Below are 27975 nucleotides of genomic sequence, written 5' to 3'. Positions count from 1 at the left end.
AATGCTTAATAATTTATTTTATGAGTTGTTTGGATCTTTTATAGCAAAAAAGTGGAATACAAATATTTTAAATAAATACAGTATTTTAACATGACATTGTAATTAGGGATGAATATGTGGGATACATTCCAGAAGTGGTTGAGCCAAGAGAAAAATAAATCTTATATAAAATTAAATCAAATATGAAGCTAATTTATGTTTACAATTGCAATGTTTTCCCGCTCTGCTGATGTTAAAGTAGAAGAAGATGGTCTTGTTATATAACTATATAGTGGACTTCCCTTTTCAGTTGCTGGATTTGAAAAGGGGAATTTTGAATATGCAAAGAAATCTATCCTTTTCCCTTTCTGGCTGAAAGAGGGTTTCCTATTCATAAGTAACTTTTGTCCACTGACATGAGTTCAGGATTTGAAGAGATGATACGTAAGTAAACTCTTCTACAAAAAGTAAATTTCATTAAATTCAGTGCAAAAACAGACTTGAAGTTGGTGAAGAAATGTAATACTGCAGAAGATAAAGCTAAAATGATGTATGCATGAGAACATCAATGAATTAAATCAAAGGTGACACCCTCCACTCCCAATGCTTAGCTCTCTTTTTTGCAGTCAACTAATTTTAATTACCTGGGAAATATCCTTGCCTTTTTTCAGTTAGTATAGTGTTTCTAAATCAACAGAGACTTTCCTCATGCAGTGTGTATTAGATTTACTTGTTTTGTATTTATTTATTGGAGTAAGGTTTTCTTACTCCAATAAATAATGGTAACAATAGTGGATGTTAAGTGAAAAGGTTCTTTTTAAATATATCTTTAATCTATCTCTTAATTTTTTATACTCCGGAAGAATAGGAATAGATATCTAAAAATTTACATGGTACAATTGCAACCAGCCTGCCTTCGATTGAGGAACTGTATACTGTCAGAAAGAGGGCTGAGAAAATATCTACAGAGCCCTCACATCCTGGACATAAACTGTTTCAATTTGTGTCCCCTCACAAATTGCTGAGGGACACCGCTATAGGGCATTGAATGCCAAAACAACTAGACACAGAGACAGTTCCCCCCTCCCATGCAGGGGTGAAATGTTCCTGGTTCGGACTGAACGCGTGATCTGGTAGTGATGGAGGCGGGTGGTTCGGAAAACCGGTAGCAAAAATCCCTGCCCCCCCTATGCCCAGCTGAGCCACACAATCATCAGAGGCTTCTTTTTTACTTTTAAAAGCATTTTTTCTACAACCTCTTTGGCCGAAAAAATGCTTTTAAAAGTTAAAAAAAAAAAAAGCCTCTGATGATCGCGCGGCTCAGCTGGGATCGTCAAAGACTTTTAAAAGAAAAAAATCCTTTTTTTCTTTTAAATGCCTCTAACGATCAGGCAACTCAGCTTGGATCATCAGAGGCATTTAAAAGAAAAAAAGTCTCTGCCGACCAGGCAACTCAGCTGGGATCGTCAGAGCCTTTTGAAAGCATTTTTTTACAACCTCTTCCCAAAGAGGTTGTAGAAAAAATGGTTTTAAAAGTTAAAAAAAAAAAATGACCACGCCCACCCAGTCACATTACCCACCACCACCAAGCCACGCCCACAGAACTGGTAGTAACAAATTTTAGATTTCAACACTGCTCCCATGCCATCACTCTGCTAAACAACCAATTTCTATAGCACTGCCTTATGTCTAAATATATTTACCCATGTAGTACAGCTGTACTGCTATTATCCTTCTCATCTTTCCTACTACCCTCTCCTATTGGTATATTATGATTTATCACTTGTTTGTATCTTATAATTTATAATCTATGATTACCACTTGGTTGTATGTACACTGAGAACTTATGCACTGGAGACAAATTCCTTGTGTCACACAATCACACACGCCAATAAAGAATATTCCTATTCTGATTCCTTATTTTTCAAGAGCTAGTTGTTTGATTTGTTCATTCATACCTGATAATTACTTATTTTTTTGTATGATTTTCAAGAAATGTAGGTCTTTCAGGTAAGAATTCTTAAGAACAGGCCAAAAAAAGAGAGTAAGTCTTAGCTTTTCCACCCTGTGTCCCCTTATATTTAGTCAATCTTAAATGATTTACAACAAAAATGGGTAGAAACGAGGAAATTATAAGAATATGTTTTTAGTTAATGGGAAAAACAAATGAATAGAAACCGCAGAGATTTGGAGAAGACCCACCATCACAATACTGGAACTCAATGTAGGAAATTCAGAACAGAGCAAATATTTCCTCACATAACACAAACTATTGATTCACTTTTGATGATGACTGCCTATATAAATGAAGTAAATTCTAATCTAATAGGATTAGTTAAATTCAGAGTCACTGTTATCACCTGCTCTTTTTCAGAATAAGTGTACCATATGGCGGTCTAGATTCTGAAGCACCAAGGCACTCTAAATACCAGATGGTAAGGTAAAAGAGTAGAGAAGAAGTCTGGACACCTGTCCTACTAATGGACTTTACAGTGTCATTGAATGGGCTACTGCAAGAATTTGGTGGCCTTTGGTTTAATCCAGCCAGGGCATGCTTCTGTTTTTAAAGGAAGGGAGAGTAATCCCTTCAACCACAACAAAAACATGAACATTTAAGAATCACAAACATGGTTACATAACCTCATAGTAAAGCCTATTAATAATTGAATTGCTATATATATTGCTGTCAGAAAACCTGCTTTGTGAGGGTGCCTGGGAAATAATACCTGGTGGAGTTTTAATGAGATGTCTCCCTGTACGCTAGCAATTATTGCTTATTACTGCAGCACTAAGTTGCCTGCCCGTATCTTAGCAAACTTCTGAATCTAAATTATATATTATAACAAGGCACAACCCAATCACTGTTACCCCATAGTTATTTGCTGGATAACTGAAGCTGTAACTTGTTCATATCTATTCATGCAGTGAAGTTATTTCATCTGATGCAGATATTCCTACTTGGCAGCCATCATTCAGGGCAGCTTTTTATGCAGATCTGCAATTTCTTATTCTTGAAAATACACAGAAGCAAATTGTTCCTATAGCTATACATTGCATATTCTATCCTCATAATCATAGTAGCAATACAAAGTCACATTATGTTGAAATGAGATTCCTGCAAAGATTAGGGTGATCAAATGCAAACATGGTCAGAATTCCCCTTATTTGGTATGCCACATGAAGAGAGGAGTATAGATAAAGTGTAATGTGATGCACTACAGAAGCTGTGTATGTGTGTCTGCACACATGCACGCCTCTTTGAACCACCGTAGACTCCTTGTGATTGCTTGGTCTAGTTTACAGCTATAAAAAATATTTCTGATGCATAAGGATCAGATTCCTTTTTTGCATATCGTCATGATATGACATGGATATTCTGAAGAATAATTTTGCTTGCTTAATGCAATTTGAACTAAATGTCTATGGAGATCCTCAGTCACCCAGGCCATGGTTGTCCAAAAGGTGCTTTTTCAAGAGGCAACTGGACTTTCTGGTTTTTCTTTGAAGATGTTTCATTTCTCAACCAAGAAGCTTCTTCAGCTCTGAGTGGACGGTAGGGAATGGATCCTATGTTCAATTTTGACATACCCCTCTTTCAAACCAGAGGCCCTCTCTGTCCGAAATTTGGACTTTGCTGTCTTTAAGAGTGGCTTTTGTTTTTTAAATGCAGATGGACTGCTGAATCCTGTCCTGATGGGTTTGTTCTTCTATGTTGTCATGCGTTTATGAAGTGTACAGATCTGCACATGGCTCACTACATTGTACTGCATATATCACATTGCTTAGTTTGTGTCTGGGTGTTTTATCCTTGGGATGAACAAGGTTCTGCCTTAGTGTATTTTTGTGTTTGAAGTGTACATGTATGTTGTGTTGGCTGAAGATCCTCCTAAGCTTTTCCAATATTTCTGTAATATATGGAATGACAATGTTTTGTTTACTGTTCTCTTCATTGTCTGTTATGGAGGAGCTCCTGTAGGATCTTTTTTTGAGATTTGATGAAGGCCCACTTGGGATAGCCACATGTTGTGAGGGCTTCCTTGATGTGTTTGAATTCTTTTTCTTTCCTATCTTTGCTGGTAGGCAGGCCTTCAGCTCAGTGATGTAGAGTTCTGATGACTCCCATTTTGTGCTTGTAATTGGGATAATGGGTAGCTATCTCGAGACTTTCTGCCTAGAGACCAGATATTGTCTTGCGAAAGAAAGTAGCCAATAATCCAGTTTGTGAAGAAAATCATTACTTTCTTCTATTAAATTTAAAAAACCCAAAGATATACTGTTTTAAATATAAACTATCCGATGAAATAAATGTAGGACAATAGTTCCTACACATTTTAGTTTGGCTACAAAAATGTTCTTCATGTACAATATTTGAATTTACAAAAGTACACAAAGGAGTAATTGATAGAACAAAATGAAAAATACAGGAGATTTTTTTTTGTTTATGTAATATAGCATTAAGTATTATAGCATCTTGCTAAAACAGACCTTACCAAGAACTCCCCTGACTTCAACAGCTGTGCTCTGAAATGGAATGTTCTGAGTTGAGAATTTTAAGATCTTATTTCTAAGTGGTAAACACAATTTCTAGATATTCTTGCAAGCAGCAGAATCCTAATCCATTATCTTGAGGTGTTTTGTGAGCTAAAATAATGTCAATTAAAATTTCCCTGGATCAAAAAGAGTAAATATTAGTGTCATAGAAATTATATCATGTGTTTCAGCTAAATATACTGCACAGTATATAATGAGGAAGAATGTATCAAGAAATCCATATAGTTGTTTTTGCAATTATGGTGTTCAGATAAGGCTTATCAACTCTGCCACCTCATTTTATCACTATTTTGATCAGTATACATTTGCTGATAAATGATCATAAATGGGTTTAATATATAAACCCATTTATTTATGGGTGTCCTTGCCGCTTCCCACAATTGTCTCAGTTGAGCTGAATTCAGTTGAAGGGTCCAAGACCAGGTCACTAGGTTGCATCTGTACCTGAGCAATTTCTTTCCCTTCTTTCATTTCTAAAGATATACTATCCTGTGTGAGGTGATCCATACAGTCCTTCTTAGTTAACTGGTGAACTGAGACTTTTATAGCAATCTTGAGTGGTGGTTCATGCAAAGAAGATGCATCTGAATCAGCAGCAAGAGAGTCACTACGCTTTAGGGGACTGGAAATCATGTACATTTCATCAGGGTCCGTGATCCCTTGCCCCACGGCTGATTGCCTTACAAATTTATGGCCTTGTTCCTCTAATCTGACTACTTCCATGATTTCTTCCATGATAGTCCTACAATTCATTATAAGAGGTGGTAGGGGAACACTTCTAGCTAGTTCCTCAATGTAGCGGGCAAACTCCATTGTCTTAAACTGGGTTACTTTGGCAAGCTCAAGAGTTTTTGCTGAGGTGATTATTGGGATGCGCTTAGCAATCTCAAAAGCTTTTTGCAGCTTTTCAGCTCCTTCTGTCCGAAAAAAATCATTGATTGCTTTCTCAGTCTTTTTCAAGTGGCTACTCATCATGCATAATCTAGTAATATTTAAGATCAAAACAACAGTAAATGCTACAAGACATACAATCATGTAGTAGATCCCCATGTCTCCAGCGATAAATACAACCCTCAGGGTGACAGTATTATTCACTTTGCCATAGATGTTAGAAGCAACACATGTGTATTTTCCTCGATCTTCAAATGACACACTGGTAATATTTAGTTGCCCGCTATTGAGAATCCATTTTCCTGCTGGAAAGAAGCCAGAATTAATTAGTAAAATGTATCTATTTTTTCTTCTCATCATCATTTAGGAAATATCACAATACATTCAAATAACTGTTTCAAAGACATCTTATAATGCATTTACAATATTCTAAAATAACTGCTGCTAAGAAACTTGAAGTCTTGGCCATTAATTAGGTCTAGTAAATACCCCAAACTGCTTGTCCAAGAATGCCATAGAATGTACCATGATATTGCTAGGTTGTAAAACTGTGTATATTCTCAAGCAAAATTATCCCTTAAATCAGCGGTTCTCAACCTGGGGGTCGCGACCCCTTTGGGGGTCGAACGGCCATTTCACAGGGGTCACCAAAGCCCTCTCTCGCCCCCACATGCCTTCACTCACCCTCACTCTCTGCTCTGTTGGATCGCCGGCCATTCGTTTACCCCGCCCATTCCCAATCTATTGCTGCCTCCTGAGTCCCAGCTGATGGCTAGAGGGAAAAAAACTGTTTAAATTCTTGCCGCGGGGCTTCAAAGGGCTGCCCTATAGCCAGTGGTGGGATTCTGCTGGAACCGTTTGTTAAATTGCTGGCTTGCCCCGCCCCTCTGCACCACTATTTATTGCCAATAAATAGTGGTGGGTGAGGGGCGGGCGAGCCAGCAATTTAACGAACGGTCCGGTGTTTTTTTGTAATTTTATTGGCCCGCGGAGCTTCAGTATAGGCTAATTAGCCCTTGATTAGATCGGCTCCAGACTCTCAGCTGATTTGCTCTCAGCTGTTTTGCTCAGGGGTCGGCTGCTTGTTTGCAAAGAGTGCTGGAGCAAGTTTTTTTCCCCCTAGCTATGCTGAAAAACGAAACTGAAACTGCTTTGCTGTTGCTGCAAGTTGGAAAATTAGGCAGGCAGGTTTCTTTTCTTTTTCCTCACCAAAAAAGGTAGGTGCAAACAATGGGAAATTTAGGGAAAAAGAGGAGAGTTCAAGATTTTAAAACACAAAAGAAAAAAAGCTCTATTTAACTAGGGAATTGTAATAATTGAGATACTATTAATTGTATATTTCTGAAAGCAGAAATGGTTAAGTTGTGGTTTGGAGGAATATATGGGGAAAATTATTTGGTTTATTATTGGTAAATATAATTAATTGATTTGTAAGAAATTGGATTGCATGGAAATAATTGGAATATTCATGTTCATATTGATTAATATACAAAAAGGTAGTTATATAACTAATTGATTTATATTAAAATGTTGAATTTATATTAAACAACTGTAATATTACATAATTAACCAATGTGAGGATGGATATAAAAATAGATGACAATGGGAAGGGGTATAATATAGAATAGAAGGGAAAAATTGAATTTGATTAAGATTAGAGATGAGGATGAAGGGTAATATTGGTTTTTTACAAAAATAGATGAGGAATAAATATGGCAAAAAGGAAATTGTAAATTTAATTGAAATGACTAAACACTGTTTAAATTTGTGAACCGGCCAAATACTCTGTTCAAAGAAAATACATTGTATGTTTGTATGTGTGTTTCTAATTATTGTTATTTATTCATATTTGTTCTCTTTTATTCTTTAAAGTTTAACAATTCATTCTTTATCTTAATATCTTTATATTTGTTTGGGGTTGGCTTTCTTCCCTTTCATCTTTTTTATTGTACAGCAATCTTTCTCCTCAAACCTACCACCTCTCTCTTTTCTTTCCTTCTTACTTTCTCTTCCTCCCCCTCTTCTTCTCCTCCCTACTTCCTCTTCCTTTCTCCTTCTCCTCCTCTCTTCCTACCTCTCTTACCCTCCCTCCTACTCTAATTTCCCTTCCCTTCCTTCATCCCTCTCTATTGCTGTATCCTTTTATGCATATGGACTACTCAGAGGGCTGAAAAAGTTATTTCTGACTGGTCCTCGCACTTTTGACCAGTCCTTGAACTTACGACTGTCCTCACATTTTACGTTTTTGCCCTATCTTGTCACCATGGTGAAGAGAAGCAGTTGTGAAATGAGTGACATGGTTGTTAAGAATGCTACAATGGGCATAAATGATGACCAGTCATAAGTGCGAAGACCGGTCAAAAGTGCGAGGACCTGTCAGAAATCACTTTTTTCAGCCCTCTGGGTAGTCCTTTTGTGCATATGGACTACTCAGAGGGCTGAAAAAGTTATTTTTGACTGGTCCTCGTACTTTTGACCAGTCCTCGAATTTACGACTGTCCTCATATTTTACGTTTTTGCCCTATCTTGTCACATGGTGAAGAGAAGCAGTTGTGAAATGAATGACACGGTTGTTAAGAATGCTGCACGGGCATAAATGTGAGGATGGTCATAAGTGTGAGGACCAGTCAAAAGTGCGAGGACCTGTCAGAAATGACTTTTTTCAGCCCTCTGAGTAGTCCCTATACACATAGCGATGGCCATCTGGTCACATGACCAGCTAGCCACACCCACCCAGTCACAAGTCTCCAAGCCACGCCCACAAAATAAGCCACGCCCACAGAACCAGTAGTAAAAAAATTTAGAACCCACCCCTAGTTGGGGGTCACCACAACATGAGGAACTGTATTAAAGGGTCGCGGCATTAGGAAGGTTGAGAACCACTGCCTTAAATCATTCTGTGATTATCTTGCACACATTGCCAATGATTTTAAAGTAATTTAATCCCAAGGAAATTTTATGGTTACTTTTGTATAGGCAAGAGACTGTAAATGATTTGTATATAAGTAAAAAAGTAATCTGTTCCTATAAATTAAGGGCAGGTAAAAAAGGACTTTGATGTATTTCTGGACTTGTCCAATTAAATCAGTATTTTATTGCACATATATTTCAGAAGATGCTTAAATTTATTTTGGTACGATACAGGCGTAACAAGACGGAAGAGTTATGAGGAATGAGCTGTTTAATGTTTAAGCAAGAGATTCCCTTCTACTATAACAGGTCAGATTACTTGGTTACCTAAACCCCTATTGTCTATTTTGATTGCCACAGCTTTCTGATACAAGTAAACTTCAGAATTATATTTCTAATGCTTGGAGTATCCAGGGGATTATCTCACTATTGGTCCATTCAGTTTTGCATTGGTCACAGTTCTGATAGCAGCTCTTCTCTAGGGTCTGGCTCTTCCATTTGCTGAAGAAATATTGGATACAGATGCCAATTGCTCTCATACCTGCAGTTCCCTGAAGCCTGCAGAACAGCCATTAGAGACAGGGGCACAACTCTGTACATAGGAAAACTGGTTTTCTCAAAACTTTGTGACCCTGAGTTTGAAGACATGCAGCTCACTAGCTTGACTCTTCAGCTTGGTTTTAGTTTGGTTTAGTGTATCAGAACTGGAATTTTGAAAAAGAATGCCAATTCCCTTGTCAAAACAAGACTGAACTGCTGATCAATGTTTTACTATCATTCAAAGTCTTGGATGGCAACTTTGGTTTCTCCTTGCCTTGATAAAACATTTCAAAGAAGGGAAGAAATAGCTTGAAAAAGGCCCTTCTGTACGTATGGCAAAATAGTAAAGAAAGAAGGCCCTCCTGTTGGGAACCATGTTTTGCATCTCCCCAGGCAGGGGAAGGGGTTGAACTGAAATGAAGAAATAATCAGGGATTGGCTATGAAGGTGACATGTTCACCCAAACTTTTTAAATTTTGGAAATATTGTTAGATATAAAGATTTGTTAACAGATAAGGCGGAATTGAAAGGGAAACAAGAACTGGAAGAACAAGGAATTGAAATGGATTGATATATATATATGCAAATACAAACTAGATATGAAAAAATTGTTAAACTACAGGTTTTTCTTAGAGAAGACTGAGCTTGATAAGATACTCATGGGAACAGAGGATAAATTAATTTTAAAATGTTACAATTTTTTTTACTAAATATAGAACTAGAGGAAGAACAAGTAAAAGAAACAATGGTAGCCTGGGCAAAAAATTTTGGATATTCAATTGAATTGGATAAATGGCAATATTTATGGGAAAGAAATTATAAATTAACAATGTCCACTGCATACAAGGAAAATCAATATAAAATGTTTTACAAATGACATATGCCCCCTGAGAAACTGACAAAAAATGTTTAAAGGTAAATCAGCTAAATGTTGGAAATGTCACCAGTTACCAGGTTCATATTACCACATGTGGTGGACATGCCCTGAAGCAAAAAACTATTGGAATAAAATTAAGTTATGGGTGAAGGAAATGATCCAATAACATATAGATTTAAAACCAGAACTATTCCTATTGGGTATCTTACCAGAGAAAATTAGTAAAGATCATATATACTTGATTATACATGTAAAAACAGCAGCAAGGATTGTTTATGCACAAAATTGGAAAGCAGAGAATATACCATTGGAGGGAGAAGTAATTAAAAATATTTAGACTGTGCAGAAATGAATAGATTAACTATGATGATAAAGGAAAGAGAAGATTCAGAATATTTTAAGATATGGAATAAATTTTACTATTGGTTAGAAAAGGGATACAAATAAGTTTTAAAAGAGATTGAAGAAAAAAATTGTTGTAATTAGAATATTATATTAATGGAAAACCTTTGTAATGGACTTGGTGAGATTGAAGACAGAAGAGATAGAGAAGAGAAGAATCTAGATCCGTTCCAGTCGGGCTTCAGGCCTGGGTACAGCACGGAAACGGCATTGGTCGCGTTGGTTGATGATCTCTGGAGGGCTCGGGACAGGGGTTGTTCCTCTGTCCTGGTCCTGTTAGACCTCTCAGCGGCTTTTGATACCATCGACCATGGTATCATGCTGCACCGGCTGGAAGGGTTGGGGGTGGGAGGCACCGTTTTACGGTGGTTCTCCTCCTTTCTCTCTGACCGGTCGCAGTCTGTGTTGACAGGGGGGCAGAGATCGACCCCGAGGCCCCTTATATGTGGGGTGCCGCAGGGATCGGTTCTCTCGCCCCTTCTGTTCAACATTTATGTAAAGCCGCTGGGCGAGATCATCCGTGGTTTCAGGGTGAAGTACCATCTGTACGCTGATGACACCCAGCTGTACATCTCCACCCCGGACCACCCCAACGATGCCCTTGAAGTGATGTCCCAGTGCCTGGAGGCCGTACGGATCTGGATGGGGAGAAACGGGCTCAGGCTCAACCCATCCAAGACCGAGTGGCTGTGGTTTCCGACGTCCCGATATAGTCAGCTGGCGCCATCGCTGGCTATTGGGGGCGAATCATTGGCCCCCACGGAAAGGGCTCGTAACTTGGGTGTCCTCCTGGACTCACGGCTGTCTTTAGAAGAGCACCTGACGGCCGTGACCGGGAGGATTATTCATCAGGTTCGCCTGATTCGCCAGTTGCGTCCCTTTCTAGATCGGGACTCGTTACGCACAGTCACCCATGCCCTCGTCACCTCTCGTCTGGACTATTGTAATGCTCTCTACATGGGGCTCCCCTTGAGGTGCACCCGGAGGCTCCAACTGGCGCAGAGTGCGGCCGCGCGGGTGGTTATGGGAGCAACATGGAGCTCCCATGTAACACCTCTCCTGCGCGAGCTGCACTGGCTCCCGGTGGTCTTCCGGGTGCGCTTCAAGGTTCTGGTTACCACCTTTAAAGCGCTCTATGGCTTGGGACCTGGTTACTTACGGGACCGCCTACTACCATCAACAACCTCCCACCGACCAGTACGCTCCCACAGAGAGGGGCTCCTCCAGGTGCCGTCGGCCAAACAATGTCGGCTGTCGGCCCCTAGGGGGAGAGCCTTCTCTGTGGGGGCACCGACGATCTGGAATGAGCTCCCCCCAGAGATACGGAGGATTCCGGATCTGCGCACCTTCCGCCGCGAGTTGAAGACGCTTTTATTTCATCAAGCTGGCCTCGCCTAAATCTTCTCCCTTTTAAGTGTAAATTCTAAATTTTTAATGTATTTTAAAATATGGGTATCTTAAATTATGGGTATTAATTCAGCCAAATTTATTTAATTCATTTTATTCGATTTTAAATTTTGTATATCTATGTGTTTTATCTCATGGCTGTGCACCGCCCTGAGTCCTTCGGGAGTAGGGCGGTATAGAAATTCAATAAAATAAAATAAATAAAATAAAAAGAAACTTTTGAAGATAACAATGAAATGTTACATGGAAGAAATGAATGATGTACTAAATGTTTGTCTTAAAAAATAAAAAAACTTTATTGAAAAAAGACTAAACTGCTGATCAATGTTTTACTATCATTCAAAGTCTTGGATGAAATTTGCAACTTTGGTTTCTCCTTGCCATGATAAACATTTCAAGGAAGGGCAGAAATAACTTGAAAAAGGCCCTTCTGTACGTATGGCAAAATAGTAAGGAAAGAAGGCCCTCCTGTTGGGAACCATGTTCTGCATCTCCCCAGGCAGGGGAAGGGGTTGAACTGCAATGAAGAAATAACCAGGAATTGGCTATGAAGGTGACCTGTTGCTTGAGATTCAATCTTTCTTGGGGGATTCTTTATAAATGTACTCCCGGCCCCAATCTAGATCCTTCAGCATTCAGTTTGTAGAAAAAAGGATACATGCAGAATTGTGTAATATGTGTAGGAGGAGTAATGGAGGAGGGAGGATAGATTTGCTTACTCTCGTACAAAGCTGCAGTATTCACTTCCCTGCTGGCCTCCCTCTTAAAACTCTACTCTGCACGCCTCACAAACATCAGATCGGTCAGTTTCAACGACTGGCTCCATACACACGTTTTCAGCTTCCAACATTTCAAGAATAGTCCTTGAAAATTAGAAGGTGGAACCATCAGTTTCATTCCTACTTCTGTCCTTTTATGTTCAGAATTCTGAGGAATGGGAACTCTTTTAACTGGTATTTAAGTGGTTCCCTCACATCACAATAGACAACGTATAGCATACTTTGTTCTCTGTGATCATGAATGGCAGACGTTTTCCCATGGCAGATGACAGGGAAAGGGAAACAAAGGCAGGGGAAATCAAACAATGGTTTAATTAACATATCTTGCATATTTGGGGCATGATCATTGAATGTGACTCAGAAGACATACCACAAAGGCTAAACAGAAAATGGCTTTCAGGACAGCTAAATGCACGCTGGAATAATTTTCTGCCAATCTGAGAAATGGTAGTGGGCAAAGAACATTTGCTTCGGTAGGGGGCTGTCATTTGCACAAAAAAAAATCTCCCTGTCAACTCTGAAGCGAACCTGGCTGAAGCCATCTTTTGCTGCCTCACAGTTGCCACAAACTCTGAGAGGGGGAAGGGAGGGGGAGTAGATAGACCGGCTATCAGGCAAAACAAAAAAATTTCTTGTGGGAACCAAGGTCATCCCAACAGCTGGAAGTTGAAGGAGGAGTGGAGTGACCAAGCAGCCTGCCAGATACTTCGATTGGACAATGTGACCGGGGACATCTGGGGAGGGAATTATTTGCTCTTTTAATTAAGGAAAAAACAGTGGGAAGTTTTAGAGTTGGTTTTCACTAGCAGTGCTGATATGATATATCCAATAAACCTGTTCTTTGAGGAATCTACCTGCCTTGGAGTTGCTTTTGGCGGATGTGTTACTCAGAACGCTGACACTCCATACATATCCATACAACCAAAGATAATCTCCAATTCATATTGCCTTGTGATAGACATGATTTCCCACCATTACATCCACTTGGCGTATACTGATGTTTAAAGCAAATTTCCCAGCAAATTATGCAGATTTGCAATCATCAATGTTCTGAAGAATCCAGCAGTATCATTCCAGCTGAAGCAAAGCACTCAAAAGCCCATATGCTTTTTTGTAATATCTGATTTTCCAAATGTCAGATAGTTCCTTGTTTGACTTTTGAAGAAATGGATATAGCAGTTACAGCAAATAGTGTGCTATTCATCCTTCCCATGAGTCCATGAGCAGGAATCTACAACAATGTTTTTCTCCCACATGTCCTCTTCCCATCAATAGGTATTTGGCTTCCGGTTTTTGAGTTTGCATACAGCCATCTTAGCAACAGTTAATAATACACTTATCTTTTACTAGCATATCTAGAGCCATTTTTGGATTATCATCCCATCTTTTAACAAGCATGTTCCATACATTAATATATAATTTGTAAATAAGTGCTTTTAATTCACCCGAATCTCAGTATCACTCTAAACTTTTATCATGTTCCCACCATCACTGCCTTTTATCTATAAATGTAATTATTATTTACTAAACAAATAATTAACAGATACTGTAATATTTCCATGCAGTTTTTTAAATTAATGTCACCTGCATGGGTTTTTTTTAGTATGTAAACAGCAAGTGCAATGGAATATGGGTAGAGCAATCAGGCTCAACACTGCAATGGGTAGGATGGCTATAATTCTTCCCTTAACAAAAAAATGATGTTTCTGAATATGTGGTGTGCATTAGGAAGTTAAACTCTGTTACTAATCATGACTTCACAAAATAATAAAAAACAAACAAACAAGAAAAGTAACAGCAATAGCCAGAATCAACATGATTGGGATTAAAGACTGGATCTAATCTGAGTGAGTTCACAAGTGTGGTGTGGTATAAGTCACCCATGGTAGATGTATGATTTATGACTATAAATGGTTAATGGACATATACTGTAAATCTCTTAAATGTAGTTATAGAGACAACCTTCCCAGCTCCATCAGCATTCTCTAAAATACCCAGATTAAGTCTTTCTGCTGGGTAGAGTTGGTAGTTGCCTCCTTCTATCAAGTATATTTAATACTTCACATTTATTTGCCTTGAGTAAATACTATTTAATCAATTTACTCATTTATCTTGAATAAATAGAGAAAAACAAATTTACAACAGGTGGCGCTTTTAAGGCAATATAACATGAAGACAGTATGTTTGCATAGGTTGCATAGAAAAACATCTGAAAACTGTACCTCTGTCACCATCTTCTTTCACCAAATGGCCATTTGAGTTGTACCACTTGTATACTGGTTCTGGATAACCTTGAACATTGCAGTCAATCAATGCACTATAACCTTCCTTGACTATAATATGGTCAATTCTGGAGATTACCATTGGTACAAATCCCGTCAGCAGGTCTGTGTGATTTAAAGTGCTGTTAATGACATCTTCAGCAGTTGTCCATACTGCTAATAAATTGAAAACATGAAAGATGGTCCAGTAGTACAAAAAAAGGTGGCTCTTGAACATGTTCATCTGTCTTCAAATATATCTGCCAATCACAGTTAGTGGACCTGGAACTGGGAAATATACCAGGCTGGAGTAGCCCATCAAATTTGATCCATCAAATTTCAAAAGCAAACAAAATCTAGATCTGTAAAATAAAACAAATTACAGCAAAAAATAAAAATAGATGTAGCAGAAATAGTTAAAGCAATTTTGATTTAAACTAATAATCTATCTCAGAACTCATTGTTTCAAAAGTTTAACTTCAATGTTACTGTTATCACAACTCCTGATATTTTTTCTGTTTTTTATGTATTTGATACAATTTCAATGACAGAAAAACACTGTTTTGTTCAGATCAGTGATTTTAATTAAAAAAAAAACAGAAATAATGTTTCTTTTTAAAATATATATACAGGAGCAAAACAAAAATGATTTTTTCGGGTTGAGTTCATACCACTATCATTGTGTAGGAATAAGAATTAATGTAACAGAAATTAATGTTCTTAACAAATCTATTTATCCCAAAATGCATATCTAAAAATGTCTCAGGTTATGCTGGATGAAAAAAGCAGTAATGCACATATAATATGAAGGTAAACATTTTGTGTACACGACACAATGTAACTAAGGGTTTAGCATGTATTTCAAATATAATATTTACATGTTTTTTTATTTGTAAAACATTTTAGCAAATATCTATCTAAACAAAGATCTTTCCACTGGAAATAAGTTAGGATGTTTGATCTGGAATTTAATTTGTGTGCAGTTCTATTAAATATATATACCAGGGATAATAGTATTAATGTCAAAATAATTTTAAAGTTGTATATTGCATATATTTCAAAGTGTATCCTTACATAGTTTGCAGTTGACAATCATACAAAAAGAATTTTCAGTATCATCCCACATCTGTTGCTTAAAAGTAAGAGTTTGTTTGTTAAAAGCTTGTTAGTCAGCATAATTCTCAGTGAAGACTATAGAGAATAGGGAAGGGAACATTAATTCAAAGTTAAAGTCCTGCTTTGCATATAAAATATCCCTAGTTTGTGTGTCATTGCCAATTAAAGAGATCTCTGTTGGCAGGGTTTATTGGCTAGAAAAACCAATTGTCTGTTTAGATGACTGTAATAGTATTTTTTTCCTAACAGATTAACAGAACTGGAAGGGACCTTGCAGGCCATCTAGTCCAACCCCTGCCCTAGAACTGCATACAGGTACTCAACTTACAGTAGTTCATTTAGTGACCATTCAAAGTTATAATGGCCCTGAAAAAAGTGACTTACGACAGTTTTTCACACTTAGGATGATTGCAGCATCCCCATGGTCATGTGATCAAAATTCAGATGCTTGGCAACTGACTCATATTTATGACAATTGCAGTGTCCTGGGGTTATGTAATCTCCTTTTGCAACCTTCTGACAGGGAAAGTCAACGAGGAAACCAGATTCACTGAACAACCCTGTTACTAAATTAACAACCAAAGTGACTCACTTAACAAATGTGGCAAGACAGATCATAAAATGGGGCAAAATTTACTTAACAAATGTCTCACTCAGTAACAGAAATTTTGGGCTCAATTGTGGCTGTAAATCGAGGACAACCTGTATTGCTTCTCTGTCCTTTAATGATGATGGACATTTTTAATTCAATATAGATGATCTAGAATGGTCTGTCATCTGCTCCATTTGGTTCTGTACTGTTCTGGACAGGCGAGATACTTCCAAATAAAGAACTGGGTTTATGGGGTCCATTGGGAGTCAGAGGCAGTCTTAGAAATAAAAATCATAGTAGAATATGGTGTTTTGTCCTGGGGCATGCGGAGAAATTTAATGGATTGTATTAGAATGTATAGGGAGGTCTTTGAAAGAGGGTTGCTTATGAAATTTATGTTAAACAAGAACAACTGTATGCAAGAAAAGAGAAATGTTTTCATTTAAATTTTATTTGACTAAAACCTTATTTTATGTCAATTTAACTGATTTGTTATACTTTTTTATAAATGTCTTGTAAGTTTTGTGAATACTATAGCTGAATAAATCACCTGGATTTATTCACAGTCATGTTTAGTTACTATGAGAAACAAACCACGTTTCCAGGTTTAGTGCACAAAGCTGGAAACAGCTGTATCTCTTTATTAGATATTTGTTTAACTCACAGGAATACCTAAGATTATGATGATTGTGAGTGCAGTTGCTTCTTCTCAGCTGCCATGTCTGAGTCACACATACATATAAAACAACCCAAGCACTATTGTACAGAAAGTAGTGGAAAATCAGCCCTATTAATTGAACACTTCCTATCTTCTTTTTTCTTCCAGCTTTTTGCTTCATCTGTTTACAGTGCTTCATTTCTACACAAAGATCAGTCAGAGCTCAGTTCTTTCTTGGAGCAAGCCACACTCAGCATTGAAGACCTTTTCTCTAATTCTGATTAGGGGTCGCTATAGTCAATGATATATTTTATATAGATATATTTTTTGTCCCCCCCCTCCCCGGATTATTGCCTGCCTGGTTCGGCCTGTTTGTTTTACTCATCTTCAGTTGTCTGTTGGGACTTTTGTCATCTCCCCTCTTTGAACTGCTATCTGACTCCTGGCTCCTCTCACACCATAAAGTGTTACATCTTATCTTTTCATCCCTATTACTGCCTTATTGGTCTCGTTGTATTGGACAGAGTTATGGAGTTACAGACTGATGAACTATGAATCCTGGTGGACTGCTGCTGTATCATGTTCCTAGGAACTGCTCTATGACTCCGCCGGTGGATGTTCCCCACCTAGTCACCGTGAGAGGGTGGCTGCGGCTGATTCCGCGGGACTCATTCGTTGCAGCCTTGGATTCTCCACCACTGTGAGAGAGCGGTGGTTATGCCGGCCTGGGTTGACTCCTATTTTACTATCATTATCCCTCTTGTTTATCATCTCGGTTTCCTGTTGCTATTTTCCATCCACTTCTCATATTTATTATGGCTTACACTTCGGCGACCCTCCTTGCTCTGTGAGATGCCCCCCTCTCGCAGACATGGCCTTCGAATTTATCGAAGGCCTACCTCAAGGACGGGTTTTGGAACCCCGAGTGGTGGCATGCTTCTAAGTGTGGTTTGAGGGGTTTTTTAATTAATGTTTTTAATCAAATTTTAAGGGGACCCGGGAGGCGGGTGGTAAGGGTTGAGCCGGGGGCGGCTCCTATGGTTCAGCAATTGGGCCCGTCGGATGGTTGTGGGGGAAGGGAGGGAGGAGGAGGGAACAAAGAGGCTCAGCGGAGAGAGGGTCTTCCAATCCTTGTGACAGTTGGGAGACGCAGAGGTCGGGGGGGGCTAGGAGGACGCCGCCGCTTCGTTCAAGCGGTGGCGCCCTCCTGCCCCTCAGCTCATCCTGCTCCCCCGACGGGGACAGAGTGTGGAGCCCTGGACTCCGACTGGTGTACTTAAATGCCAGGTCCGTGGTCAACAAGACACTCCTCGTCCGAGATCTTATAGAGGAGGAGGACGCGGACCTGGCTTGTATCACTGAGACCTGGCTGGGGCCGGAGGGCGGTGTCCCTCTCGTGGATTTGTGTCCCCCAGGTTTCCGGATACTACACCAGCCACGACTCCAGGGGAGGGGCGGAGGAGTGGCGGTAGTTATTAAGGAAAGTCTTAGGCCTAGGGAGGTCACTGTTCCTTAGGTTGGCGGGTGTGAATCCCTCCTTTTGAAATGGGACCCTGGAGTTCAGTCTGGACTGTTGATCATGTACTTCTCCCCCAGCTGCGTGGCCTCAGCCCTGCCCGCACTACTAGATGTCTTAGCCGAATTGACGGTGGAACTCCCCAACCTTTTGGTTGTGGGAGATTTCAATCTGCCATCGGCCGGTGAGTCATCTGAGTTGGTGCGGGAGTTCATGACCTCCATGACGGCCATGGACCTGACTCAGATTGTACAGGGCCCAACTCATATTGGAGGACACACACTCGACCTTATTTTTCTCTCTGGACAGTGGATAAATGATTGTGGGGAGGGGACTCTATCTATTGACCCTCTGTCATGGACCGATCATTCCCTCCTTAGACTCGACTTTTCCTCCGCCATCCCCCATCGCAGGGGTGCGGAACCAGTAAGATGGTTCCGCCCCAGGCGCCTGATGGAACCCGAAAGTTTCCTGATGGAGCTTGGGTCATTTCCCGCCTCCTTAGCCCACGATTCATCTGAGACCCTTGTCGCGGCCTGGGAACAGGCTGCGGTGGGGGCCCTGGATCGAATCGCGCCTTTGCGGCCTCTGACCCGACGCAGATCCCGGGCGGCTCCTTGGTTTACCGTGGAGCTCAGGGAAATGAAGCGTCGGAAAAGACGCCTGAAGGGTGGTTGGAGATCCTCCCGATCCAAGTCCGACCGAACACAACTAAGAATCCATATTAGGTCTTATCTTGTGGCGATGGAAGTAGCGAAACGTAACTATTTCGCCACTCTCATTGCATCTGCAGAAAATCGCCCAGCAGCCCTGTTTAGAGTGACCCGCTCCCTCCTTAATCAGGGAGCGAGGGAGGACCCCTTACAGGGCCGTGCTGAGGACTTTGCACAGTTTCTGCAAGATAAAATCACTCAGATTCGGACCGGGTTGGACTCCGACTGGACAGAGTCCGTTGAGGTGACAGGGCCTAGTCTCGGTGGAGACATCTGGGTTGAGTTTGAGCCTGTTTCATTGGATGATGTGGACAGGATTATGAGTAGGCTGGGGTCTTCCACATGTTTACTGGACCCTTGTCCCTCCTGGCTTGTTTCGGCAGCCAGGGAGGTGACTGGAGACTGGATCCAGGCTATTGTCAACGCTTCACTAAAGGAAGGGGTCTTTCCCGCTGCGCTTAAAGAGGCGGTGGTTCGACCCCTCCTTAAGAAGCGTAACCTGGATCCTGACGTAACAACTACCGTCCAGTCTCCAACCTTCGCTTTTTAGCGAAGGTTGTTGAGTCCGTGGTGGCACAGCAATTCCCTCAATTCCTGGAGGAAACTGACTACCTGGACCCTTACCAATCTGGTTTCAGGCATGGCCACAGCACGGAAACGGCATTGGTTGCCCTAGTAAATGATCTCTGGCGGGCCAGGGATGGGGGTTGCTCCTCCATCCTGGTCCTTCTTGACCTCTCAGTGGCGTTCGATACCATCGACCATGGTATCCTGCTGCAGTGGCTCAGGGGGATAGGGTTAGGAGGCACTGTTTTACAGTGGTTCTCCTCCTATCTCTCGGGCCATCTGCAGTCTGTTTGGGCGGGGGGGTCAGGGATCCTCCCAGAGGCCTCTCACTTGTGGGGTGCCTCAGGGCTCGGTTCTCTCTCCTCTGCTCTTTAATATCTATATGAAACCGCTGGGTGAGATCATCCGTGGTTTTGGGGTGAGGTATCATCAATATGCTGATGATACCCAGCTTTACATTTCCACCCCTGACCACCCTAGGGATGCCCTTTCCGTGATGTCCCACTGCCTGGAAGCGGTGCGGGTTTGGATGGGGAGGAACAGGCTTAGACTCAACCCTTCCAAGACTGAGTGGCTGTGGATGCAGGCATCCCGGGATCTGGAGGTTCCATCCTTAATGATCGGAGGTGAAACCCTTGCTCCCTCCAATAGGGTCCGCAACTTGGGTGTCCTCCTGGATTCTCGGCTGTCTTTAGATGACCATCTGACGGCCGTAACCAGGGGGGCCTTTGCACAAGTCCGTCTTGTGTGCCAGTTGCGTCCGTTCCTAGACCGGGATGCCCTCGCCACGGTCACTCACGCCCTTGTTACCTCTAGGTTGGACTACTGTAACACCCTCTACATGGGGCTGCCCTTGGGATGTGTCCGGAGGCTTCAGCTAGTCCAAAATGCAGCCACGCGGTTAGTTACGGGGGCGTCTAGATACTCCCGTGTAACACCTCTCCTGCGTGAGCTGCACTGGCTACCGGTGGCACTCCGGATACGTTTCAAGGTGCTGGTGCTCACCTATAAAGCCCTTCATGGCTTAGGCCCGGGGTACTTGCAGGACCATCTCCAGCCGTTCTCCCATCGTCCTATGCGCTCTCACAGAGTCAGCCTCCTCAGGGTGCCATCGGCCAAACAATGTCTGCTGACAACCCTCAGGGGGAGGGCATTCTCTGTGGGAGCCCCGACCCTCTGGAATGGATTGCCCACTGAGCTCAGGACAGCCCCCGACCTTCTTTCCTTCTGTCGCGAGCTGAAGACGTGGCTCTTCCGCCAATTAAACTGATCCGTTTGGGGGTACACTGGTATAATTTTAAATCGTTCTTTAATTGGGTTACTGATTTTAATTTGGTATTGTATTGTGATTTGTATTGAAGTTGTCATTTTGTAAGCCGCCTTGAGTCCCTAGGGAGAAAGGCGGCATATTTATTTTATTTATTTATTTTATATTGGATTTCTATACCGCCCTTCTCCCTGAGGACTCAGGGCGGTGTACAGCCAGATTAAAAAACATGCAGAACAAATATTAGAAACAATTAAAAGATATATAAATTTGGCCCAATTAAAACTCATTTACCAATTAAAAACGTTTAAAACATTTAAAAACAGTTAAAAATTTCATCTTAAGCCAGCCCGGCTTGTTTAAATAAATGGGTTTTAAGGGCGCGACGGAAGGCACTGAGGTCTTGGATTCTCCTTATCTCTGGGGGGAGCTGATTCCAGAGGGTAGGTGCCCCCACAGAGAAGGCTCTCCCCCTGGGGGTCACCAGCCTACATTGTCTGGCTGATGGCACCCCGAGGAGGCCCTCTCTGTGGGAGCGCACGGGTCGATGGGAGGTCGTTGGTAGCAGCAGGCGGTCTCGAAGATAGCTAGGCCCTATGCCATGGAGCGCTTTAAAGGTGATAACCAACACCTTGAAGCGCACCCGGAAGACAACTGGGAGCCAGTGCAGCTCGCGCAGGAGCGGTGTTACATGGGAGCGCCATGCTGCTCCCGTCACTACCCGCGCTGCTGCGTTCTGGACCAGCTGGAGCCTCCGGGTGCTCCTCAAGGGGAGCCCCATGTAGAGAGCGTTGCAATAGTCAAGGCGAGAGGTGACGAGGGCGTGAGTGACTGTGCACAGGGAATCCCGATCAAGAAAGGGCCGCAACTGGCGAATCAGGCAAAAGGTCCCCCTGGTTACAGCCGTCAGATGTTCCTCCAAGGACAGCTGCATATCCAGGAGGACTCCCAGATTGCGAGCCCTCTCTGTGGGGGCCAATGACTCGCCCCCAATAGTCAGTGATGGAGTCAACTGACTATATCGGGATGCCGGGAGCCACAGCCACTCAGTCTTGGAAGGGTTGAGCTTGAGCCTGTTCCTCCCCATCCAGATCCGTACAGCCTCCAGGCACTGGGACATCACTTCAAGGGCATCGTTGGGGTGGCCTGGGGTGGAGATGTACAGCTGGGTGTCATCAGCGTACTGGTGGTATCTCACCCCAAAGCCACGGATGATCTCACCCAGCGGCTTCACATAAATGTTGAACAGGAGAGGCGAGAGGACCGATCCCTGCGGCACTCCACAAATGAGAGGCCTCGAGGTCGACCTCTGCCCCCCTGCCAACACAAACTGCGATATAAATCGCAATAAATAAATAAATAAATAAATAAATAAATAAATAAATAAATAAATGGCAATGAAAAAATATAATCATCTATTTCTAGACATATTCCTCCATTTTTGTGTTATGTGCCTTAAAAAGCCAAAAAGAAATATATATTTTCTTACAGTCCCCATTAATTAGTTATTAAAAGAGACAATTAAGAAAGTCTATGTGTGCATGCATGAGTTTTAATGTGTCTTGTTATTCTAACTTTGAATTTGTCTTTTCTAGTCATCTATTATACATTTTTCACCATAAAAGTGAATATGTTTTGGCTGGCAGCGTGCTGCAGGAGGCTGTTCAAGCCAAAAACGGAGCGCAACGGGAGGCTGCGCGCAGCCCCCCGTGCCCCATTTTGGCTGCCAGAGGCACTGTGGGCCAGTCTTTTGCTATTTCCAGGCTGGCCCCACCAAGCCAGATTTAAGCAACCCTATGGGCCTGGTGTTTGACACCCCTGGACTAGACTGTACAGTATGACTTGATCAAGCTTCCTTACAGATAATTTTCTTTTCTGTTTTGCACACACACTCCTGTCACGAATCATTGAAGAAAAGCTTTAGTAATTAATATTTTGGTCAAATTTAACTAAAATTTAACATTCTTGAACATTTTTTCATTTTTATGCAGCAGCAGATATTTATTTAATTTTCCCCACTTTATTTTTATTTCATGAAATACATGGAATGAAATTAACCCTAACCCCCGCAACCCATTTTGGACCTAGCAGGCCTCCCTGAAGCCTCCAGAGGCTGGAAATGGCCCGTTTCCGGACTTCTGGTAGGCCTGTTTTTTGCCCGCCGGAGGCTCAGGAGGCTTTCCTGGACCCTCCAGGAAGGTGAAAATAGCCTCTCCTGGCCCTTTGGAGGCCCTGTTTTCAGACTTCCGGGAGGCCCATTTTTTGCCCTCCCAGAGCCTCTGCATGAGCCCTGTACTTACTTGGGCGTGTGCACACATCTTCCACATGCACGGCAGAGACCCAAAAATCAGCTGGCCGATGGGAGGCGCATGCGCGGTGGAGCTGACCTAGGGCGATGGCTCACGTGCCCACAGAAATGGCTCCGTGTGCCACTTGAGGCACATGTGCCATAGGTTCACCATTATGGCCCTATATCATTCTAGACAAATGGCTGTCCAATCTCTTCTTTAAAACCTCCAGTGATGGAGCACCCACAACTTCTACCTGTAGGAAAGTTTAAGTTCCCAGGTTCAAACTTTGAAAGTCCAGTTTAAATAAAACACCAGGAACAAAAAGATGGGAAATAGCCTAAATCAAATTTCCATGTACATAACTGTACAGTTGTTTCTCTTTTTTGAAATTCTTTCCTTAAAGAATTTTGCTCCTAGAACCTGCTTTGAGGCTTATCATCTCATTTCAAAAAAAAAATATTTTGAGAACTATGTATTATGTTAATGCTTCCCTGCCCCTTTAGATGTCATTTTACTCTTGTTTACATTGTAATTATTTATGACAGCTTGGTTTCTAAGATAAGTTAATTTAATTAAATTCATGGATATTATGCTTTGTTTCCCTTTTCTAAATAACTCCCCTATCCTACTCCAGTCCGATAATCTCAGGAGCAATTATTCTCCTATCTAGGAGAAACAGGTGTTTACGGGGAGAAGAAGAAGCATGTACAGAGAAACTTCCTGAAAAGGATCCAAGGTGCAATGTTTAGGAGGTAAGGCAAATGTAAGAATAAAAAATGATTAATCATCTCAAAATAAATATACAACCTACTGAGCTTACTCAGACAGATGACATTCTGCTCTTACTAAATCGTGTTAAGAATCCCAGCTGTCTCTTTTAACTGTGAAACAAGTGTTAGCCATCTACAGTTTTTGGCAACCAATTACTGCACCACAGCAAATGTACAGTATTAAGGGTAAAACAAAGAGCAAAATTGTGAAGCATAATGTGCTTTTAGGTATGCTTTCCTTCTTGATACTGAGAGATGTGTGACTGGCCTTGTTTGCACTTATTCTTCTGCCATACAGGTAGTTCTCAACCTACAATCATTCATTTAGTGACCGTTCAAAGTTACAATGGCATTGAAAAAAGTAATGTACAACCATTCCTCACATTTATGATAACACCCTCCCCACAGTCACATGATCAAAATTTGGGTGCTTGGAAATTGGCATGTATTTACAACAGTTGCAGCATCCCAGGTTCTTTTTCTTTTTTTCTTTTTAAATTTGATTTATATGCCGCCCTTCTCTGGAGACTCAGGGCGGCTTACAAAGTGCTCAGCAATAGCCTTCATCCTTTTGTATATTTTATACAAAGTCAGCTTATTGACTATAAATGATCACCATTTGTGACCTTCCCAGCTGGTTTAGACCAGTGGTGGGTTTCTACCAGTTCGCCCCAGTTCTGGCGAACCGGTAGTGGCAGTGGTGAGGGGCTCCGCCCACCCGCCCGGATGTCATCACGGATGTTCTGTGCATGCGCAGAAGCGCTGCACATGAGCGCTCACAGTTCCGAACCAGTAGCGAAGGCAAGTAGAACCCACTACTGGCTTAGACAAGTAAAATCATTTAATGGGGGAATTCACTTAATGACCACATAATTCATTTAACAACTACAGAGATTTGCTTAATGATTATGAGAAAAAGGTCATAAAATGAGGCATGATTCACTTAACTGCCGTGCTTATCAAAGGAAATTCTGATCCCAATTGTGGTTGTAAGTCGATGACTACCTGTACTTAATCAAATGAATTTGCCTTGGTCTCAATAAGCGTGGATACCTGGCAAACCTCAATGCTAGTTATCATATTTATTCAGTTTTTTCCCAAGTGAAAACACTGACACCGGTTCAAATACACTTGCTATTGTTTTTTCCATGTATTTAATTCCAGCATAGATGTCACCTCATGTTCCTGTTTCTGCGTAAAGCTCCAGGACTGTTAAACCAGAGACCCTTTCCCAAAACAACATGTGCAGGCACTCCCTACTCTCCCATGTCTATCAATAGAAAAGAAGTCCAATCTGAAGCAGTCTCTTAGTTGCTGATCTGCCTGTCTTTAGAGTCCCATTGCATTCTACTTTTAATATTGTGGGGTTCTTGGTGATCTCTGAGTTGTAATCCCACTTCCTACTAGCACTGATATAACCTAGTTTGGTAATGAAATGTCTGCAAGAAAACTACCAAGCCCAGAGAGTGGCAAGGATCCCACAATTCAATCCTTCTAGCTTCTATTGGTATTTTTAATATCCTAAAACAGGCACATAGAATCTCTGGCACTCCAGATGTTGTTGAATTACAATTCCTAGCATTCACAAACTATTTCAGGCTTTTGGGAATTGTAGTTCTGGAATAGATGGAAGAAAAGGACGTCCTCTCCCCTGATTTAATTCAAGCTTTCTGGTTGGGAGGCAAGTTTTCCTTAGACACAATATATGGCAAGATTAAGGAGAAAATATTTTGCCCATCCTCTGCAGCCCTTTCCTACAGACTAACAGGGTTCTTATCCTATAATCTTTTCACCGAAGTATCAACTCATGTCTATGCCAGCCCCGGATATTTTTCTTTTCATTTTCTATTCTCATTAAGTCTCTGAAAGCAGAATGCCTTATAAGTCTAGTCAAGAGTCAGATGAGGCCAGCCAAACTTCGCTCTAGGAAAGTGGGCAGAACAAAAGGAAAAGAATAGATAACTTATGCGTAATGGTTTAAACGCTGAGCAAATTTCATCGCTTAAACTAATTCCCATCAAAGCTACCGCCTCAGTTCTTCGTTAACCCAAACGATGGATTTGGGCGCTGCGCCCGTAAAAGTTGCCATACAAGAAGCCACCGGAGCCCTCGCTACCTTTCTCTGCAATATCGCCCTTTATACTTCTCTTGCTGCCACCCACCACTACCTTTGCTGGTCGAATCCATCAGGGATAGTTGGGAAAGAGGCGAAGGCTCTTTTTTCCCCTCCTTGAACCCCACCTCCTAGCGTGGGCGCTCTGTCTGCATTGCCCAATGCCAGGGCGGGCGTTCGGCGATTCCCAGTAGGGATGGAGATAAACCGGACAGAAATGTTTACCAAGAGGCAGCTTCGTTGGCCGATGAGTCTTCTCCACAGCTTTCCCTAGAGCTGCCGTTTAGGCAAATTTGGAAGCTACTTCCGGGTAATTTCGGCTTTTGCAGCCCCAGCAGGTGCAGGAGGACTTGTTCTCCCGGGGAACCTCAGGGTGTTGCACCCTTCTACTCGCGTTTCTGCCGCCGCCGCTGCAGTCCCTGCTGACTTGCGCTCTCCTCCGCGCGCTCCCAGGAAAGCTGCAGACTGAGCTCCCCGAACTCCGCTTGCACAAGTAGGTCAGAGAGGCACTGAGCATGCTCGCTGTTGAGCCAGGCTGCTGTGGAACTGCTCATGAGTTGTCCTCTGCTTCTTTCTTTTCGTATCCAACGAAGGTCACATCAGTGTTTAGATACGGGAGTGAAGAAGGCGTGGGAGGCTTAGCCCCTGGGGAATTCTTTGCCCTCCGATAGGGCGCAGAGGAGAGAGCATCTAATATGTAGCGCCGCGCTATTACTAGATGGATCATAAGATAAGATATAGGTATTTTAAAATGTACCTATATAGGATCATTCGGCTGTTATGTATTTGCTTTATATTGAGCAGAGGCGAGTTTGCGCCTACCTTTTCCATTTGCTTCAGTGATCATTCTGGTGCTTCCAATATTTTAGCTCTTCACAACTAAGAGTAAATCCGATATGCAGTATTGAGTTTCTGTCCGAAGTTTATCATTTGCCTTAATACTCAAAGTTGGAGAGAAGGGATTAGAGAAAAAACAGTTCAAAACAAATCTACATTGAAATTGAGGACCAGATGAATAGATTCAATTACAGTAGCAGTGGGTGCACCATTAGAAGATCTGAAACACCAGGTCAGGAATAGATGTCAGGGAAAAAATATGTGATCTCTAAGAGTTGACAAGGACTTGTTGGTGCATCATTTTCATCATAGGCTAAGTAATTTAAAGAGGGCTGCCACAGAGAGGAGGGGGTCAAGCTATTATGCAAAGCACCCGAAGGCCAGACAAGGAATAATGGATGGAAACTGATCAAGGAGAGATTCAACCTAGAAATGAGAAATTTCCTGATGGTGAGAACAATCAACCAACGGAACAGCTTGCCTTCAGAAGTTGTGGGAGCTTCATCACTGGAAGCTTTCAAGAAGAGACTGGACTGCCATTTGTCAGAAATGGTGCAGGGTTTCCTGCTTGGGTAGGGTGTGTGAGGGTTGGACTAGAAGACCTACAAGGTCCCTTCCAACTCTGTTAATCTGTAAATTTCACAGCTATAGTCTAGACCTAGAAGTTGGAAAAATGTCAGAAAAACTGAATGACCCACCACTGGCACCTCACATGTACTATGTCCTCTGCAAACAGTTCTATTTTAATGTGTAATGTGTAATGTTTTTAAAGTATTTTTGAGTTTGTTCCAAGCTTTCCAATATGAATTTAACTGTGTTAATTTTAATAATCATTGGTTTTAAAAGCCTTTTAACGTGCATGCCCCCTGTGCCCTGTTTTCAGCCTGGACAGCCTCCTGCAGCACCCTGCTGGCCAAAACGGGTGGGGGGACCCACAC

General features: G+C 41.7%; 1 protein-coding gene across 3 annotated transcripts; it reads right to left on the bottom strand.

Moving 5' to 3' along the window:
• MFAP3L (microfibril associated protein 3 like) lies at positions 1-26704 on the bottom strand. 3 transcript variants are annotated; one of them, XM_034442722.3, is made up of 3 exons: positions 26426-26704; positions 14559-14959; positions 1-5726 (listed from the first exon to the last, which is right to left on the bottom strand). In XM_034442722.3, the coding sequence occupies exons 2-3, from the start codon at positions 14839-14841 to the stop codon at positions 4879-4881; spliced, it is 1131 nt and encodes a 376-aa protein (XP_034298613.1). In that variant the 5' UTR covers positions 14842-14959; positions 26426-26704; the 3' UTR covers positions 1-4878. The 3 variants fall into 3 exon arrangements, with proteins under 3 accessions (XP_034298613.1, XP_034298614.1, XP_060542731.1); XM_034442723.3 differs by having other exon boundaries at positions 1-5723; XM_060686748.2 differs by lacking the exon at positions 26426-26704 and adding an exon at positions 26329-26396.
• Between the last annotated feature and the right edge of the window lie 1271 nt (positions 26705-27975).

The sequence above is a fragment of the Pantherophis guttatus genome, chromosome 8 (assembly GCF_059756535.1).
Source record: "Pantherophis guttatus breed Tessera chromosome 8, ASM5975653v1, whole genome shotgun sequence".
Classification (NCBI taxonomy): domain Eukaryota; kingdom Metazoa; phylum Chordata; class Lepidosauria; order Squamata; family Colubridae; genus Pantherophis; species Pantherophis guttatus.
This window is presented reverse-complemented; position numbering and strand designations above follow the sequence as displayed.

Coding starts and splice junctions, on each gene's coding strand:
- MFAP3L (XM_034442722.3), bottom strand. CDS start 14,841: ATGAACATGTTCAAGAGCCACCTTTTTTTGTACTACTGGACCATCTTT. Junction 5,727..14,558: donor GAAAGAAGATGGTGACAGAG/GTACAGTTTTCA, acceptor GCTTCTTTCCAG/CAGGAAAATGGATTCTCAAT.